The following is a 14551-nucleotide window of genomic DNA, read 5'->3' on the forward strand; positions in this document are numbered from 1 at the left end:
TATATCTATGTATATATAAATTTTCAGTAAAAGAGTAACACTGAATGAGTAGCTTTATATTTTACTTTCACTTAACTTTAGATTTTTATATAATTAAATATTTTGGGGTTAAATGATTCAAAATACAAAAAAAGTCAAGAGGATACCTACCAAGTTATAGTACTTTCTTAATAAGAAAATTTTTACATGAAATAAATTATAAGATGCTCTTAAAACCAAACATTTCTAATCTAAGAGTGCAAGTATTATAACAAAATTATAAATGAACTGAAGGTTAAGTTAAATTACTTAAGAGCAAAAAGTTTAATTCAGGATAATGAAAAGCTTAAACCAGAACTTTCAAAAGAGAAATCCTTCCATTATCGATTTTCATTAAGATTTTCTAATAAATGGCTACCACGTGCCTGGTGTTAACAATATCAGGACATTAGTATAATTATTTTAAGAGCTAGAAGTAGAGGTTGTTGAGGAAGAAGCACCTTCTCCTTTTCCTAAAAATGTACAAAAACAACTATGCCCAGCCCTGACCAATCCACTTGTTTTCATGTAGATACATGAGAACATATACACACAACACTGTTAAATGTTTGTGTTTCTCCTGAGATTTTACACATTTCCCCTCTCAACTCTTTTAAATACACAGACTATACTATCTTAATAGTTTCAAACCTATGTTCTCCTGTTTCATAATACCATAAAGGTCTTTTTTCATTCTCTTTGCAACTGTTTAACATTCCACTATATTAAGTTACCATAATATTTTTAAACATTCCCCAAGCACTAAGGTTGTTTATAAATTTTTTGCTATTACACAAAAGGCTTCTCTCAACAATCTAGCACATGTCATTTCACACATTTAAAGTGACAAATATATATTTCTAAAAGTCAAATCTACAAGCTTAAAATCTGTAGAATTAAGGTTACAAGATGGGGAGCGGAAGGGAAGAAAGCACAGCATTGAGGCGGCCCAATGGACTATGGTGGAGGACTATGGGCACCTTGATGGTGGGTGTAGTGTGGTGACATACTTCTGAAGAGGTGAGATCCTGTACCTCTGAATCACATACAGTGTTGTAAACCAAAGCTAACTCACTAAATTTTTTTCATTTAAATTATAAACTTTAAAAAATTTTATAGCAATTACCAAATTTGCCCTCCATAGAAATTGAAACATTTTATTCTCCTATCGTCTATGAGAATATCTGTATTTACACACAGACAAAATAACCTTTGATATATTAAAATTCAGAATTTACTGAATTCTGAAAAAATAGCCTATCAATATATTTTTATTTTGTATTTCTGTTGTGCATGTGAGTTTAAAATTTTCCTTATTTTGAAGACTTAATGTATGTTCTTTACTGTGACCTGTTTTTCACATTCTTTGTCAACTTTTTCTATTGTCTTTTTATTGCTATCTTTACAAATTTCTTTGCTTATTATTGAGTTGTAAATATTTTTGGTTTTCATTTATCTTGATTTTGATTATGGCACTTTTAGAATGTCATGCAGAAGATGTTGTTGGTTTTCTATTCAGAAAATGTAACCATTTTCTTAATTGATTTTACATAACAACAAGGCTTTATTTTGAGATACTTTTGTGTTTTATTCTCTACTTCTACGATACATTTGAACTCACCTGAATACACCCTATGAGAAATTGACCCTGTTTTTTCCTAGATAACTACTTCAATGTTTCCATATCATTTCCTTTTTGTATACTTTATATTTTACTCATTATTTTGCATTACCCCTTATTATATAAACTAAGCTCATTTATATATTCAGATTATGTACTGAACATTTTATTCTGTTACACTGATCTGTCTCACCAAATACATCCTGAATAAATATACTATGACTTCTTTTTTTTTTTAAATAATAAATTTTATTTTTATATTCCCCCATACAATTGCAAACGCCCCATTCTGACCCCAATCCTTCCCCTCCCGCCCCCCAAAAAGTGTCTCTGGTTCATAGTTTTCTGTTGATTTTGATTTTCACTTTCTTATATTCATTTTCCTGGTCCCTTATTTAAGTTCTCTAGATTCCTGCTATGAGTGAGACTATCCGGTATTTTTCTTTTTCTTTTTGGCTTATTTCGCTGAGCATGATCCCTTCCAGCGCCATCCATGTTGCTGCAAATTGCATGTGTTTATCTTTTTTGAATGCTGAGTAATATTCCATGGTATATATGTACCACATCTTCTTGATCCAGTCATCTATTTTGGGGCATTTGGGTTGTTTCCAAAGCTTAGCTATTGTAAACAGTGCTGCTATAAACATAGGGGTGCAGGTGCTCTTTGGAATTGATGTTTCTGTGTCCTTTGGGTAAATACCTAGGAGTGGAATTGCTGGATCATATAGAAGCTCTATGTTTAGTAGGTCCAGAAATCTCCACACAGCTCTCCAGAGTGGTTGGACCAGTTTGCACTCCCACCAACAGTGCAGAAGAGTTCCTTTTTCTCCACATCCTCGCCAACATTTGTTGTTGCTAGTTTTTTTAATATGTGCCATTCTCACTGGTGTGATATGGTATCTCATGGTAGTTTTGATTTGCATTTCCCTGATTACAAGTGATGTTGAACATTTTTTCATATGTCTGTTGGCCATTTGCATTTCCTCTTCAGAGAAGTTTCTTTTTAGCTCTTCTGCCCATTTTTTGACTGGATTATTTTCTTTGTTGTTGCTGAGTCTCATCAGCTCTTTGCAGATTTTTGTGATCAGTCCTTTATCATTAGTGTTGGGTGCAAAAATGTTCTCCCACTCGGTGGGGTTTCTCTTTGTTTTTGTTATTGTCTCTTTTGCTGTGCAGAAGCTCTTTAATTTGATGTAGTCCCAGCTGTTTATCTTTGTCTTCACTATTACTGCTTTGGGTGATGTGTCTGTAAAGATGTCTTTGATGTGCAAATCCCGTAGTGTTTCGCCTATATTTCCTTCTATGTATTTTATGGTTTCAGGTCTTATGTCTAGTTCTTTAATCCATTTTGAGTTGATTTTTGTGTATGGTGTGAGGTAGTGGTCAAGCTTCATTCTTTTGCATGTAGTGACCCAGTTTTCCCAGCACCATTTATTGAACAAACTTTCTTTGCTCCAATGCGTAGTCTTTGCTCCTTTGTCAAAGATTAGTTGACCATAAATCTGTGGGTTTATTTCTGGATTTTCTATTCGATTCCATTGGTCTGTATGTCTGTTCTTGTTCCAATACCATGCAGTTTTGATGATTATGGCTTTGTAGTATAGTTTGAAGTCTGGGAGTGTGATGCCTCCATTTCCTTCTTTTTTTTTCAGTAGAGCTTTGGCTATTCGGGGTTTTTGGTGATTCCATATGAATTTCATCAATAATTGTTCTATTTCTTTGAAGAATGCCATTGAGATTTTGATTGTAATAGCATTGAATCTGTATATTGCTTTTGGTAGGATGGCCATTTTAATAATGTTTATTCTTCCAATCCATGAGCAGGGGATGTCTTTCCATTTCTTTGTGTCTTCTTCTATTTCTTTTAACAGTGTTTTATAGTTTTCTTTGTATAGGTCCTTTACCTCTTTTGTTAGATTTATTCCCAAATATTTGATTTTTTTTGTTTCGATAATAAAAGGGATGGTTTTTTTTATTTCTTCTTCTTCAGATTTATTGTTTGTGTATAGGAAGGCTACTGACTTTTGCGTGTTGATTTTGTATCCTGCCACTTTACTGAATTGATTGATGAGTTGAATTAGTTTTTCTGTGGAGATTTTGGGGTTCTCTATGTATATTATCATATCGTCTGCAAATAGTGATAGTTTGACTTCTTCTTTTCCTATTTGGATTCCTTGGATGTCTTTCTCTTGTCTTATTGCCCTGGCTAGGACTTCCAGTATTATATTGAAAAGCAGCGGTGAGAGTGGACATCCTTGTCTTGTTCCAGATCTTAATGGAATTGCTTTCAGCTTTTCACCATTGAGAATGATACTGGCTGTTGGCTTGTCATAGATGGCCTTTATGATGTTGAGGTATGTTCCTTGTATCCCAAGAATTTCAAGGGCTTTTATCATGAATGGGTGTTGCACTTTGTCGAAAGCTTTCTCAGCATCTATTGATATTATCATATGGTTTTTATATTTCTTTTTGTTGATGTGTTGGATAACGTTGATTGATTTTCGGATGTTAAACCATCCTTGTGCCCCTGGAATGAATCCAACTTGGTCGTGGTGAATTATCTTATGGATACATTGTTGGATTCTGATAGCTAAAATTTTATTGAGGATTTTTGCATCAGTGTTCATTAGGGAGATTGGCCTATAGTTTTCCTTTTTTGTGTTGTCCTTATTCGGTTTTGGTATTAGTGTAATATTGGCTTCATAGAACGTGTTTGGTATTGTCCCTTCCTTCTCAATTTTTTGGAAGAGTTTGTGAAGGATAGGCACTAATTCGTCTCTGAATGTTTGGTAGAATTCATTTGTAAATCCATCAGGTCCTGGGCTTTTGTTTTTGGGGAGGTTTTTGATTACCATTTCAATTTCGCTGCTTGTAATTGGTCTGTTTAGGTGTTCTATTTCTTCTTTATCTAGCTTTGGGTGATTGTAGAGTTGTAGGAATTTGTCCATCTCCTCTAGATTGTTGAACTTGTTTCCATATAACTGTTCATAGTAGTTACTGATTATTCTTTTGATTTCTGCTGTGTCCGTTGTGATTTCTCCTCTTTCATTTATGATCCTGTGTATTTGTGCTTTCTCCCTTTTTTCCTTTGTGAGCCTGGCTAGGGGTTTGTCTATTTTATTTATTTTTTCAAAGAACCAGCTCTTGGTTTCATTGATCTTTTGGATTGTTTTTTTAGTTTCAATTTCATTTATTTCTGCTTTGGTTTTTATTATTTCTTTTCTTCTACTGGTTTTGGGGATTTTTTGTTGTTCTTTTTCTAGATCTTTGAGCTTCGAGATTAGGTTGTTTCTTTGAGTTCTTTCTTGTTTTTTGATGTGAGCTTCTATTGCTATATATTTTCCTCTTATTACTGCTTTTGCTGCATCCCATACATTTAGGATATTGGTGTCCTCCTTGTCATTCAATTCAAAGAATTTTTTAATTTCTTCTTTGATCTCCTCGTTAGTCCAGTGGTCTTCCAGTAGTGTGGCTTTTGGCACATTTGTTCTTAATAGCCTAAGAGTTTGCTCTTATTACTTCATTTATTTGTTTTGTTTCCTTATAAATTAAGCATGAGTGTTATCATACATTTTCTCTGTCTCATTAATTTCACAAAGCATAATAACTCTAATTCCATCCATGTTGTTGCAAATGGCAAGATTTCATCTTTACAGTTGTACGGGATTTCATTGATCAAGTTTTTTATATTAGTAAATAATTTTCCAAAATATTATTTATTTTATTTTATTTAACCTCTTTGCAACCTTTTTTTACATCATTGTTCATTCTTAAACAATATTTGCTTCCCCCCACCCCCTCAGGTGTAGTCCCCACAGAGCTTCCTTCACCAATGCACCCCTGCACCATCACCTCAGTCCCCTGTGCTCCTCCCTCCTTCCCTCTGATCCCTCCTCTTCCTCCCCGGCAATATGTCTCTGATTTATAATTGTCCATTTCTGCTTTATTGTGTTTTGTACTTTTTTTTTTTTTTTTACACTGATGTCTTATTTGGTTCCCTTATATTCCTGCTATAAGTGAAATCATATGATATTTTCCTTTTTCCTTCTGGCTTATTTCACTGAGCATAATTCCTACTGGTTCCATCCATGTTGCTGCGAATGGCATGAGTTTATCTTTTTAGATTGCTGAGTAATATTCCATTGTTTACATGTACATTCTTGATCCAGTCATCTATTTTGGGCATTTGGGTTGTTTTCAGGTTTTACCTATTGTAAATAGTGCTGCAATAAACACAGGGGTACGGGTGGTCTTTTGAATCAATGTTTTTGTGTCCTTTGGGTAGATCCCTAGGAGTGGAACTGCGGGGTCATATGGTTGCTCCATTTTTAGTAGACTGAGGAATCTCCAGTCACCTTTCCATAGTAGTTGGACCAGTTTGCACTCCCACCAACAATGTGGGAGAGTTCCTTTTTCACCACATCCTCGCCAACATTTGTTGTTGCTTGTTTTTTTTTGATATGTGCCATTCTTACTGGTGTAAGGTGGTATCTCAATGTGGTTTTGATTTGCATTTCCCTGATTAAAGGGGATGTTGAACATTTTTCATATGCCTATTGTCCATTTGCATTTCCTCTTTGGAGAAATGTCTTTTAAGTTCTTCTGCCTGTTTCTTGACTGGATTGTTTATTTTGTTTTTGTTGAGCCGTGTGAGTTCTTATTGTAGTAAATTTTTCTTTTAAAATAGTTGAAAAAAAATATATGTAGTGTACATACACAATCAAGCTTTAAGTAGAAAGGACCCAAAAGCTTTTACTAAAACAACAGCAGTAGTTATCTCCAAATTAATATATGACTTTCCATTTGAATTCTTTATGTGTTCAACAAAATATGCATTATTTAACTATTAAGATGTTATTAAAAATAAAATATGTGAAAAGCTAACTCACTCACATTATTCATGGATAGGAATTTTCCTCAATAGAGAACAGAACGATGAGGCGAGTAATTCACTGCACCTTATTAAGGTTATGGCCATGAAGTGAATAATCGAGTCAACAATCATAACATTTGTATTGGGTAACTAGTCATTGCTTTTTTAATAGATGCACGTCATCCCTATTTTCCCACCATCCCAATACATACCTATATCGTATGCTTTATCAAGTCCTAAGAAACAAAAAAAAACCTAAATCTTCATCAGTTAAAAAATGTCTAAAATATAAATTTATGTAAATATATTTAAAATAAACTATACTGTACATCATTTATTCAAGGTTTGACTTACACAAATCACTTAACCTCCACATCTTGGTTTTCTCATCAGTAAAAAGAAAAATAAAATCCTTCCTAAAAGGTCAAGTCCAAAAGGTTTTAGCTCATAATAATAGCTCAATAACTAAATTTCTTAATTATTTCATAATTTTTTGTAAATTGTTAGGTCATTACTTACCGACAGGATAATTCTCCATCCATAGCATCATGTTCATCAGTGCTGGTATAGGTTAATCTTCCTCCAACAACTGTTCCAACTAAGTACACCAGCCATGCAAGACGTCCTAATGTATAAAAAGAAGGTAAACATTTAGCAAGAATTGATAGAGCCAAGATTTTTTTTTCAGAAAATTCCAAAATTAGCAAAATGGCATATTCTTCCAAACAAGTGATCAACTATTACAGTTTCATAGAGCAATTCACAGAGTAATACATAGGCAGTGTTACAGTGAAAATGACAGATTCTAGAGCCAGATAAAACTATGTTGACTCCCATGTCTACCACTTTGCTATGTGATCCTGGATAAGTTAATTAATTTTTAACCTTAAGAGTTTTCACCTACAAAATGATAAAATAATACCTACCAATGAAGACATGATTAAAATTAAATTTAATAAAAAGTCACCAAATATAATGTCTGGACCGGGGCTCTTATTAAGTACTAGTATGATCTAGCAGACAGCATTTTTCTGACAGGTTAATGTTCAGGGTAGCACTAGTCTGATCAATTCTAATATTGTTTTTATTGGAACATAATAGATGGCAAAAAATTTATTCCCTTTGTATATTTAAGGATAGTTTTTGAAAACCAATTTGGTTGTTTGACAACCAAATTAAACAAATTAACTTCATGGACAACAGCAGAAAAGGATTAAACAACTTTTCAACAATAGTACAAACGGCAACATCTCATTTTCACAAATGTTACTTTGGGGCACCAAAAATAGAGTAATTTAGAAATGGTGGTGTTTATGGAATGATTTTTAAGGAATATTATTTTTACATATCTAGTCATTGATCCATGTAACAGATGAAGAGTTTTGAGATTTCTATGACTAAATATCAATTACATTGCTAAGAAGAAATTTTGTGCTTTTCTTAAAAACTGACTTTTCAAGATCAGCATGTTATTTCATAAAGTTTGTTGTATCAGAAAATCTTTACAAGTGAACTAAAGTGTTTTTTACAAGGTATTAAATTGAATAGTCATGTAAGAATGCTTGTTAAGAGGCTTAGGTAGGATAAGTAAATGTAGAGAGAGAACGCATGCTTCCCATATTTCTGTGAATACCAGCAGTCATCACTTGACTAAAACTAATCAACAGCTCCCTCAAACTTTTGGAGGAGACTCAAGCCTACTGAGGAAACAAACTTTCTGTATATTAGAGCCATAACCTGGCAAGTATCCACATTTTTTGATCAATCAGATGACAACAATGAACAACTCAGAATTGACCTATTATTTTGCCTTTTACATCAGCAATGTGAAAGAGTAAAAAGACAAAGGAACAGCAATTTGAGCAAGTATTTGTAAAAGGGACTCAGTTTTAAGACATGTATAATTTTAGTAAAAAAGTTAACAAAAAAGCTCATGTAGGAAATAGAGCTTTAAGAAAATTGACATATATACTTCAAAAGTGTTTCATGATCAATATAAAAGACTATTAAAAATAATGCTCTGCCTGATGATCCTGCTTCCATCCTGGGCCTTCTCAAGTGGTAACTGCTTTCTCTTCCAAAACCTCTTATATCTCGGGTCTTGAATATGAAGTAGCTCTGGAAGTATACTTCCAAAAAATTCTCCCCTTTTCATATTACTCTCTCATCACTCAGCTTTACATCTTTATCTCTTGGGGGGTTTTTGGTATCATTTTTATTGAGGTAATAATGATTTACAAGACTGCACATAACTTGGGGATATAGGTTAATGTATCTCCAGATTATATGTTATAATACCATTTATAATGGTATAAATGGTAACATTTATTAATAAATGATTTTTTGGAAAACTAGACCACTATCTCACACCATACATAAATGGTACCATTATAACCTTCCACCATATTCCATTGGCTCCCTTTCCTCTTTTACTCCCTTCATACCACCTTCCCTCTGTATAGCTTGAGTTCTACAGTCAGATTTTTAAGAGTTTGTTTTGGTTTGGCTTTGTTTACTTTTATTTCTCTATATCCCACAAGTAAAATCATTGAGACTTTGTCTTCCCACTTCTGATTTAATTTTTCATAGCATAACCCAATTCCATCCACGTTGTAACAATGCAAGATTTCATTCTTTTTAATAATTGAGTAGTATTCCATTGTGTATACATACCACATATTCTTAATCCAACGAACTGTCACTGGGCCCTTAGGTTGTTTCTATAACTTGATTGTAAAAAAAATGGTGCAATGAACAAAGGAATGCATATATCATTTTAAATTAGTGTTGCTGCATCTTTCAGGCAGATAACTAGGAGTGGAATTGCTAATCAAGAGTTAGATTTATTTTTTTTTTCCCATTGTCAAATGATCCTTTATTGTGATTTTCCTTAACTGGCAGGGCACTCCATTGCGCCGCTGTTGATGTCATCGATGATGTCGTGAGGGTGGCGGCCATCAACGTTGCAGCCCACGGACTGGGCAGTACCGAGGATCTCTTTAATGGTGCCAGAGAGTTCTCTAGCTAAAGATCGGTGCCGCATCTGCCGAGCTATGCTGACAATCTCGTCGAACGTGATATTCCCACTGTGCTTAATGTTCTTCTGCTTCTTCCGGTCCCTCGGTGGTTCCTTGAGAGCTTTGATGATGAGGGCAGAGGCTGAAGGTACCACCTCAATCTGGGCCTGTCTGTTGTGAATGGTGAATTTCACTGTTATCCTCAGCCTCTTCCAATCACCAGTTGCCTTGGCAATGTCATCACCAACTTTTTTTGGAGACAGACCCAGGGGTCCAATCTTGGGGGCCAGGGCAGACGTGGCACCGACTTCCCCACCGGTGCACTGCAGGTATACAACTTTGACTTCGTTGGGATCGAACTTAGGCGGCATGGTGGAGGCGGCTGGTGTCGGATGAACCCGGATTCGGAACCACCGAAGAAAGCTGCACCTTGGCCTCCTCCGAGCCGAAAGCCAGAGTTAGATTTATTTTTTAAATTTTGAGATGTCTCCATACTGTTTTTCATAGGTACTTGACAGTCTACATTCCCACCAACAGTGTAATACTGTTCCTTTTTCATCACATCCTCAACATTTGTTATTTCTAGACTTTTTGATATGAGTCATTCTCCAAGGTCTGAGATGGTATCTCATTGTGGCTTTCATTTGCATTTCCTTCATGATCAGTGATCAGGATTTTTTTTTTAATGTGTTCCTTGGCCATCCATATCTTCTTTGGAAAAGTGTCTATTTTGCTAAATTCTGCCATATTTTTAATTGGGTTATTCATTTTCTCTTTGTGGAGCTATGAGCACTCACAACTCTTGTATATTAGATCCCTTTGGACAGATGATGTGCAAATATTTCCTCTTACTAAGTAGGGTACTTTTGGTTTTGATGATAGATTATTTTCATTGTGTGGAAACTTTTCAGTTTGATATAGTCCAATTGTTTATTTTTACATTAGTTTCCCTTGCCATGGAGTCAAGTACCAAAAGACATCACTGAAGCCACTGTCACAGTGTTTTACCTATGTTTTCTTTTACATATTTTCTGTTTTCAGTCGCAGACTGAAAGACTGTTTCAATTGAATCTTTAGTCTACTTTGAGTTCTTTATTATGTATGGTGTGAGATAGTGGTCTAGTTTTCAAAAAATCATTTATTAAAGACACTTTCTTCATTCTATACTCTTGGCTCCTTTGTCATGAATTAACTGTCCACGTAAGGATGGATTTACTTCTGGACCCTCAGTTCTATTCAGTGGGTCAGTGTGTCCATTTTCGTTCCCAAACCATAATACTTGATTACTATAGTACTGTAGTGTAATTTGAAGTCCAGTAGTGTAATACCTCCATTCTTCCTCTTTTTTGTAAGAATTACTTTGGCTATTGCACATCATTTGTGGCTACATGAGGATTTTATTAAAGCTTCCTCTATTTCTTTGAAGAATTCCACTGAACCTGATAGGGACTGCACTGAATCTGTATATAATTTTTGGTAAGATAGCCATTTTGACAATGTTAATTCTTCCAATCCAATCCATGGGCAAGGAAAACTTTTCCATTTCTTACTGTATTCTATTTTTAAATCTTATACTTTTTATTTTACAGGTCTTTCTTTCACCTCCTTTGCTAAGTTTATTCCTAGGTAAATTTTTTTTTAATGTAACTTTAAGTGGGATTTTCTTTTCTTTCTCTTCTAGTTTGCTGTTTGCATATAGGAATGCAAAAGATTTTTGCTGTAGCCTAACACTTTGCTATACTGATTTACTGGTTCTAACAGTTTTTTTTTTTAAAATACAGTTTAGTGGACTTTAGCAGAATTTTAAGGTTTTCTATGTAAATTATATAATCTGCAAATGAGTTACACTTCTTTCCCAATTTGGATTCTTTTAATATTGTGCTCTTGCCTAAATACTCCAGCTAGAACTTTCAATATGTTGAACTGAGTGGTCAAAGTAGACATCCTTGTCTTGGACATACTCTTAGAGAAAAAGCTTTCAGTTTCTCATCATTATGTATGATGCTAGTTGTGGGTTTCTTATACATGGCCTTTAGTATATTGGGTATTCTCCCTTTATCCCGTTTTTCCAGAGTTGTTTTTATATTTTTTTAAATTTTTTTAGTGTTCAGAGTGACTTTTTTTTTTTTTGTGAGACCCTCACTGGCGGCCTGGGAACGAACCGGCACTGCAGAGACTGTGGGCAGCCTCTCAGCCCAGCGCTCAACCCTTTTTTTTAAACACAAATAGATGTTGAATCTTATCAAATACTTTCTCTGCGTCCATTGCTAAGATATGATTTTTATCTTCTGTTTATGTGGTGAATTACATTATTGCTAGATTTGCACATATTGAATCATCCTTGTATCTTTGAAATAAATCCCACTTGGTCACAATGTATGATTCTTTTAATGTATTAGTGAATTCCATTTACGAAGGTTTTGTTGAGGACTTTTGCTTCTGAGTTCATCAGGGCTACTAGCTGATAGTTTTCTCTTTTGTGGTCTTGTCTTCTTTTAGTACCAGGGTAATGTGAGTCACACAGGATGTTTTTAGAAGTCTCCCCTTCTCAATTATTTTGGAGTTTAAGAATAGATATTAGTTTGTCTTTGAGAGTGAAACTTTATGGTGTGAAACTATATGGTGAGGAATTTTGTTTTGGGGGAGATTTTTGATTACTGTTTAATTTCATTGCTTGTTCAGTTTTACATCTATGTCTTCCAACTATACTACCAAATACTCTTACTTGTTGCAATGATCTACTCTCTTTCAAGGTTATTTCTCCTTATTTTTTGAAGGTGCAGCTACTGGCTCATTGTTATTCTTTCAACAATATCCTATCATAATCAACAGTGACTATAATATGTACAAAGACAAATCTTACAACTCCAATAATCTACTGGGAACCTCTATATCCATGAAACTACTTCCTTTTTAAAAATCAGTGAAACATAATTCATGTATCACACAATTCACCCACTTATAAAAGTCAATATTAAAAGAGGCTTGTGCAAACCACTATTACAATATAATGAGACTATTATCCCTCCTACAAGAGATCCTTCTGAACCCAGAACCCCACAATCCTAAAAAACCACTAATATACATTAGAATTTTCCCATTCTGGACATTACATATCAATGAAATCATACAATATTTAGTCATTGTGGCTATATATTTTTCACTTAGCATGATGCATTCGAGGGTCATATATGTTGTAGCTTGATCTGGTGTGTCATACATTTTCATGGACAAATAAAATTCCATTGTTTGGACAGAGCACATTTTCTTTATCCATTCATCAGATGATGGATATTGGAGTTATTTCTACCTCTTAACTTTAGAACTAATGCTGCCATGACCATCGGCATACAGCATTCTCAGGTATTCCTGGAAGTGGAATTGCTGGTCATATGATACCAGTATTTCAGCATTTTGAGGAATTGCCAAAAATCACATTCCAAAGCATCTGTATCATCTTCCATTCTCACCAGGAATATATGAAGGCTCAATTTCTCCAAATCCTTGCCAACACCCGTTATTATTTGTCTTTCTTATTTTATCCATTTTACTGGGTATGAAGTGGTATCTTGTAATTTTACCATGTCTTTTTCCTAATGACTAATGACACTGGGCATCATTTCATGAGCTTATGGGCATTTGTATGCCTTATTTGGACAAATTAATACTCAAATCTTTTACCCATTTTTAACCTGAGTTATTAATCTTTTTTGAGTTGTAAGAGTATACATTCTAGATACAAGATCCTCTCAGATATGTAATTGACAAATATTTTCACTCATTCTGAAGGTTATGATTTCACTTTCTTTATGGTCCAGTTGTTCTCTGAAGCACAGAAATTTTTAATTCTGATACAAATCTTAATTTTTCTTTTGTCACTTGAGCTTTCAGGGTTGCATGTAATAAAACCAATGTCCAATCCAAAGTCACGTAAATTTACTCTTACTTTTTTTCTGAGAATTTCATGGTTTTAAATCAAACGATTAGGTCTATGATTCATACCCACTTGCTCCAGCACTAACTGTTAAAAAGACTATTTTCTAAATCAATTTTTTTCATTTACCATTCGTTTACATGATTATATAATTTTAGGAGTACAACTTTACTCCTCAACATGTACACATACTTCACTCACTCACTTTCCAGCAAGGCTGCAGTGTGAATACTCTCCCCAACTCCCTCCTGGTAATCACTGTATTTTTTACAGAGCCTAAGAGTTATCTTTGTTGTACTTTGCCAGTTTACTTGCTGTGGTCATTTATATTCCACAAATGAGTAAAACCGCCTGTTAACTGTTTCTCACTTTCTGAATGAACCGGCACCGCAGAGGCTGCGGGCAGCCTCGCGGCCCAGCGCGCAACCGCTGCACCACCAGGGAAGGCCCTGAGTCACTATTTTTAAAATGCCTATAGCAAATAATTTCTCTAAATTAAAAGTATTAAGTATAAATGACAACCTTCTTTATATGTTTTATCAATTTAAATTTACAGATGCTGGTATTTCTTAAAGCAAACTTTATTACCAAAAATAATAGCAAACATTTATATAATATGTACCATGTACTAGGCTCTGTTCTTTTATTTTTTTAAGATTTATTTATTTTATACAAGAACTGGCGGTAGGCCAGATGCGTGGGAGGGTGAGAGGGTTCACCAGAGACATAGCGGGAACAAAACAGACTCATGAAATACACTGCTGAGGGGAGCAGCGGGCAAGACAGGAGAGGTCTGCTGCAATGTGTGGGACCCTCACCAGCCGGGATCGAACCGGCACTGCAGAGGCTGTGGACAGCTTCACAGTACACCAATCAACCGCCTGTGCCACCAGGGAGGCCCATGTTCTAAATATTGTATCAATTACACATATCTATGTTCACTTCATGCCACAATCCCTACTTAAAAACACAGAGCTGGGCCTCCCCAGTGGTGCAAGGAGTTAAGAGGCAAATTTTGAAGCTATTGGCAGCTACTGCAGAGCGAGTTCGATCCCCTGCCAGGGAGCTACCCACATGGCACAGCAGAC

General features: G+C 34.8%; 2 protein-coding genes across 2 annotated transcripts in view; both read right to left on the reverse strand.

Moving 5' to 3' along the window:
* Positions 1-14551, reverse strand: part of RANBP17 (RAN binding protein 17) — a gene marked incomplete at both ends in the record, with an annotated part of 302743 nt that overhangs the window by 221980 nt on the left and 66212 nt on the right. Inside the window, one exon of the mRNA XM_084242318.1 lies at positions 7032-7137. Coding sequence (XP_084098444.1) covers positions 7032-7137 — 106 coding nt within the window. The remainder of the gene's footprint in view (positions 1-7031; positions 7138-14551) is intronic.
* On the reverse strand, positions 9403-9900 carry LOC311177631 (large ribosomal subunit protein uL11-like; the record flags this gene model as incomplete). The annotated part of the gene is made up of 1 exon (XM_084243809.1): positions 9403-9900. The coding sequence occupies one exon, from the start codon at positions 9898-9900 to the stop codon at positions 9403-9405; it is 498 nt and encodes a 165-aa protein (XP_084099935.1).

This window comes from Talpa europaea, assembly GCF_964194135.1.
Source record: "Talpa europaea genome assembly, chromosome: 9".
Taxonomy (NCBI): domain Eukaryota; kingdom Metazoa; phylum Chordata; class Mammalia; order Eulipotyphla; family Talpidae; genus Talpa; species Talpa europaea.